At 51.1% G+C, this 6,000-nt stretch overlaps 1 protein-coding gene across 2 annotated transcripts in view; it reads right to left on the minus strand.

The window, feature by feature from the left end:
* The window catches only part of Kcnk1 (potassium two pore domain channel subfamily K member 1), a 28,467-nt gene extending 24,156 nt beyond the window's left edge, over positions 1-4,311 (minus strand). The window contains exons 1-2 of one of the 2 annotated variants that reach the window (XM_041650809.1): positions 4,274-4,311; positions 3,354-3,763 (exon numbers count right to left, since the gene is read on the minus strand). In XM_041650809.1, coding sequence (XP_041506743.1) covers positions 3,354-3,708 — 355 coding nt within the window. In that variant the 5' untranslated portion in view covers positions 3,709-3,763; positions 4,274-4,311. Of the gene's footprint in view, positions 1-3,353; positions 3,764-3,880; positions 4,028-4,273 lie in introns of those variants that run through there. The other variant, XM_041650808.1, reaches the window with a different exon arrangement.
* Between the last annotated feature and the right edge of the window lie 1,689 nt (positions 4,312-6,000).

Consider the following 6,000-nt stretch of genomic DNA (forward strand, 5'->3'; position numbering starts at 1 on the left):
AGATTCCATCTCAAAAATAAATGTGTGGAAAGGCCAAGGGATATGGCTAAGTGCTTCCTTAGCACGTGTGAGACCCACTGAGGGTTTAAGACCAGGAGTGCAACAAAGCAAAACAAGGACAAACAGAAGGGAGTAAGGGGAGGAGGAAGAGGGAGAGCGAAGACTGTAAGACATGGCTGAAAGACTTAGACAGTTGTCGAAGACACAAACAGAGCTGTCTCTTATTCTCCAAGAATCCAAATGCTATTTCCTTTGCGGGAGCATAGGGTTGCAATATAAAAGGTGCATGAAGCTGCAGTATAGAAGGTACATGGAGTTGCAATATAGAAGGTGCATGGAGCTGCAGCACAGAAGGTGCATGGGGCTGCAGCATAAAAGGTGCATGGGTACTGTGATCTCTTTCTCTTATATGCCTCCCTTCCCTGGAAAAGCTGGACCCTGGTGCACCCTTTCCTCTGCTCTCACATGGCTTCAGGATACTGTTCTGAAGCCTTAACTGAACCAAGGTTGATAACATTCAGGGCTGCTGCTCCACATTCGTGGCGAGAGTAGAGGTGGGAAGGCCACTGCTCTGTTCCCTTCACTCCAGAGGCCTCCCCCGAAGAGACCCTCATTCTGGGAGAGTACGCTCTGTTGACAGAAGATAGAAATGCCCATATGCATTGCTAGAGGCTGCCATGCCGCTCAAGTGAACAGGAAATAAGTGTTCATGCCTCTCCATGTCTAGTGTTTCAGCCAAGAGCCTTGCAGTGAGGAGAAGCAACCGTCACGCCTCCTTTACCAGGCATTCGGTGGTTTAAGGATAGATAACATGGTGTCCTGTGCTTACTGAAGCCTCGCATCCAAGTACTAAGCAGGCCCCACCCTGCTTAGCTTCAGAAAATAGGCACGTTCAGAGTATGGCTGCAGACCAGTGAGGAGTTGGGCTGTCCTGAGGCTTCTTCTAAACAGACCAGGAAGACTTCACCCATTTCCTTCCATTGATGCAAGCTGGCGCTGTGGAAGCCAGCGGGCAGGGATAAAAGCATTTATTAGCCTGTGCTACAATAATGGCAGCCAGCAAGGGCATCTTGGTGGGTTTCGCTGTTGCTCGGATTCACTTGGAGACAAGGTCTCACTCACTACCTAACCTCAACTTGCCTCAGAATCACAGCAATCCACCTGCCTCAGTTTCCCCATTGCCGAGAGTAGACCAAGCCCAGCAGACAGATACCTATGTGAGCCCTATCATTACTATGCCAGACAGAAGTCTACCGCTAAAAGCACATGACTCGTTCCTGCCTGAGAGAGGGGTGACTCTGGGGCATCTGAGGTCCTGCTTCTCTCGCATGAAACAGTTTCTTAGCAATGAAACCTATCAGCCTTAATCTTAGTGCTGTCTGCATTTCTGCCACAAAACCATTCTGGAAACCGTGAGGGCTATCAAATGTGTCCTACAATGGCAGCAGCTCAAATCCGAGAGAGAAGGGCTCTGCCTCCCAGTAATCAGCTGGTTTCACAAATCGGGTCTCCTCTTTTCCTCTTTTGTCTGGCTTATCCCTAAGTGCCCCTTGCTCTCATTTCTTAAATGAACCCTTGTTCCACCACCAGAGTTCAGACTTACTTTCTCAGGAACAACAATTCAATCCGAATGTCAACAGCCGAGCCCCCTACCCCACCCCAACCAGTCCAGGCTCTGTAATGCTCCTTAATTATAGGGGCTACGTTGCACACTAAATAGACAAACATTTCCCAGAAGAAATGGGGTCTGAACTAGCTCTTGTCACACAATTCAGAGGACACAGAATACCATGATTCTACAGGAACATCGCGCTACCTGAAAACTCCACCCAGGAAAAGCATACAGTCTTTTCCTTATGGCATTTCTTACCCTCACCCTGTCCCCCAGCCCCAGGAGGAGCAGTCTTCATTTTCAAACTGCTCACTCGACGTTGTGAACCAGTTGTGAACTTTCTGTAAGTATCCGTGTCTGTGGAGAAGGAGGGATTTACACTCTGGCACCAAGAGAATCCAAAAAGACCTGACTGACTGACCTGAAGAACTGGGCGATGTTGCCATAAAACTTGAACTGTGGGCAGCAGGGGAGGGGCAGACTTTCTCTGGAAAGTGAGCCAACAGGTTTGTCTTGTTTGGGCATCCGTTTAACACAGTTTAAAATACCACAATACAGTCTAGAACTCTCCTTGTGTTTGAAGCAAGTTCAGTAACTCACCCCAGATTTCTGAACAATAAATTTACCTGATCTGGCTGGAGAGTGTGTTCACTCATTACTGGGTGATTAATAAAATAATTTACTGGCCATAACCCAAAGGAGGCTGTGAAGGGCCAGTCAGAGAGGCAGGGCAGGGTGGCGGAAGGGCTGGAGTAGCCCAGGTGATGTTGAGTCACTGGGAAAGGTGGGGCAGGGGCATAACACACTGTTCCTGGCAAGAACTCTGGAGGCCCAGATCCCAGAGCGTCCCTGGGCACTGTGTGACCTTGTGCCTGCCAAATGGGACCATTTCAAAGATTGGCTCTCATGCATAAGAAGAAGGGACAGTACTGAGGCCCTTTGAGAGTCCCTCTAGCTGTCCATGCACCCATTTAAGTCCTCCAGAGCCTGCTAACCTGCACGCATGGTTAGCCACCACTGACAAAACCTGGCCTTTCTTTGTCTAGTCGAACCAGTGCGCCCCGGGGCATGTATGTTCAGCCGGATTTCTAAGCCTCCTACAGAAGGTGGCGGGCGCCTCTAAGTAGTCAGGGAGCCAAACACATCTGAAGTTAAAGTAACTGCTAATTCAGGAATCACCACAGTGTGGAGTCTAGGCCAAGTGAAACCCCCTTCCCTACACCCACCTCCCTCTGACTCCAGAAACCCCACAGGCCTGTCTGCTCAGAGGTCACCTGCGAAAAAGCAGAGTGATGTCACCACTGTCCCCCAAACAGATTCAAAGAAGCTGAAATAGGTTTACAGTTGGGAAGCTGGTGTCACAGTCACAAAGGTGACCTATCCAAGTGTCATTGCTAGATTCCTCAGCTTGGGATCTCTGGGATGGTGTCAGCAGGAAGCGGAACACCCCTTGAATGCTCTCAGTCAGCCCCTAACCTTGCTGCTCAGTTTCCAGGACAGAATGTCAGGGTCCCACCCGCCCATCAGCTCAGGGGCCCCACAAGTGTGGAGCAGCTAATGAGGCCCCTGCGGCAGCTAAGTCCAGGGTGTTAGGGACCTACTCCTGAAGAGTTAACAGCTGCAAAACCCACGTAGTGCTCCGAGGTCACCTCGCCGGCTGCCACTGCGGGCCACGGCAGGATGCGCCCAGGGGAGGCCTGGGGTCGCCAGGGACAGGGCAAGGTAGCAGCATGGTCCCTACCTGTGGTAGAGAGCACGGTGCTGGCAAAGAAGAGTGCGGAGGTGAAGTCCCAGTTCCAGTTGCCAGAGGCATTGCTGAGCACCGACACTCCATAATTGCTGGCCTCCAGCACGCGGCCCAGGAACTGCTCCAGCTGCGGCTCCGACAGACACTCGTGTTCTTCCAGGAAGCGCCGCTTCAGCTTGCGCAGCTCCTGGCGCAGAAGGTCCTCGTAAGGCAGCTCCACGGACGAGAAGACCACGGCGCCGAACACCAGGTAGAGCAGGTAGCCCAGCACCAGGAAGCCGAAACACCAGGCCGAGCGGTGCCGCTCCACCAGGCGCACGCACGAGCTGCCGGCCAGGGACTGCAGCATCTTCCCGGCGCCCGCGCCCCGCGCGCCTCCCGCCGCCGCTCCCTTTCCTGGATCCCTGCAAAGAGAAGAGGCCAGATGATGTGGCAGTGACGTGGTTGCCGGCTCAGGTAGCAGAGCTGGCAGAGAGCGCGCACCCACTTGGCGGGAGCTGTTAGCTGCCCGCGCCCCCTACCTGGCTTCCTAAACCGGAAAGTGCAGGTTTGTTGGCGCCAGACTCTGGCCAGGCCACCACCCCGAGACTGCCTGGCTCCCTCTTCCCTTCCCCAGTGCAGTGCAGTCAGTGGGACTAATCTCTCTCTCTCTCTCTCTCTCTCTCTCTCTCTCTCTCTCTCTCTCTCTCTCTCTCTCTCTCTGTGTGTGTGTGTGTGTGTGTGTGCAACTTCTGAGCAACAGCGCTTGTTCACCCAGCCCCTATCCTAGTACATTTTCCCCCCAGGCATTCCTCCTGATTAAAGCCACTGTGGCCAAATACCAAGAGTACAGATAGAAATTGTCTTTCTCTGTCTTTTTGGCTGGACAGCTGAGACATTTGCTGCCCAGACTACTGAAAATACAGGAACCTCACTCTAAAAAGCAACTTGAAACATCTTCGGAGCCTCAGCCTCCACCTGGAAGAGAAAGCTAAAATACAGCCTCTGGATTTTAGCTTAAACAATACCCCCAATTTCAGGCACTTCATGGCCAGGGGGCAGAAACAAAAACATGGACTGGAGTACTGAACACTCTAGTACTGACGGTGGACAGCGGATGTTGTGAAAATCGGTACTACATTTCCGCAAAGACATGCATGTGGCTATGTGGTTCAAGAGTCCCAGAGGGTGTGTGTGTGTGACTTGACTCTGTGCCGCCTCTTACAGAAAGATAGCCATATACATAAGGTTCACCATAACTGTACCTTGTCCATTTAAGTAATAACACATATCATGCCTACTGTCTTTTTGTTGTTGTTTGTTTGTTTGTTTTCTTGTTATTGAGACGGGGATTCTCTGTAGCTTTGGAGCCTGTCCGGGAACTTGCTCTGTAGAACAGGCTGGCCTCGAACTCACAGAGATCTGCCTGCCTCTGCCTCCTGAGTCCTGCGTGCGCTAGCCACTGCCGGGCCATACCTACTGTCTTTGTTAGGGTTTCTATTGCTGTGAAGAAGACAACAACTCTTATAAAGGAGACCATTTAAGTGGGGCTGGCTTACAACTGAAAAGTTCAGTCCATTATCATCATGATGGAACCATGGTGGCAGGTGGACAGATGTGATGTTGGAGAAGGAACCGAGAGTTCTACATCTGGATCAGCAAGCAGCAGGAAGACAAAGAGACACTGGGCCTGGCTTGAGCATTTGAAACCTCAAAGCCCACCCCAGTGACACACTTCCTCCCACCAAACCACACCCCTTCCAATAAGGCCACACCTAATAGTGCCACTCCCTATGAGCCTAGGAAGGTCATTCTTACTCAGACCGCCACACCCACATAATGAAGATGTGTTCATGTCATTATAAGCACAGGAAGTCAAGAATTAGGGACATTCTGAAAGCTCCTGAGTAGGAGGATGAGAGCAGGGAAGACAGCCTAGCTGGGGAAGCCCTTGGATCCCCAGAAGTGAGGTCAGGCACTCATGACCCACATAAAAAGTCTAAAATCATAAGAGCAAGCCCTTGTAACCAAGCACTGAGGGTTCAGAAACCGTAGGGTCCCTGGAGCCTGCTGGTCAGCTTTGCTAGCACAGGTTCATGAAGAGCACTGAGGGAAACACCTGACATGGAGCTTTGAACCAGGTTTGCAGAGTCTGACAGTCCTCTTAGTATAAGACAGAGTTGGGTCTCCTGGGCATGAGACGAGGTGACTTGAGACGATTCTAACTGGCGGTATTTGTTAGAGAAGACACTAGGTGACTTTTAAGGGTGGGACAGACAAACTGCATCTGCTGACCTTGACCCCAGAACATTCCTCCAGTTGGGGAGCCTTGAGCCACAGTAGGAAAGCTACCTGTAGGTGTTCTAGGTGACAACCTGCTTAAGTACAACACTTGCTTGCTGAGCTGTCGCTTGCACCCTTAATGCAATGTCAGTGCACATAAATTAGATCTTAAAAGTGGAAAAAGGATTTCTGTCCCAGGAAAAAAGGCAATATTCACTGCATTTAAAAAAATGAATGAGTCCCTGTACCCTACTGGAGAGAGACGTACTCATCTGTGCTCATTGTCTCTACTCACAATAGCCTGGAGATGGCCTCAGTGGGGACGCCATGGCCTGACTAATGGATCGTGGAAGCGCGGTTCATATGCACAATGGGATTT

The sequence above is a fragment of the Microtus oregoni genome, unplaced genomic scaffold (assembly GCF_018167655.1).
Source record: "Microtus oregoni isolate MIOR12 unplaced genomic scaffold, Mior012 000004F_ref0000308, whole genome shotgun sequence".
Lineage (NCBI taxonomy): Eukaryota > Metazoa > Chordata > Mammalia > Rodentia > Cricetidae > Microtus > Microtus oregoni.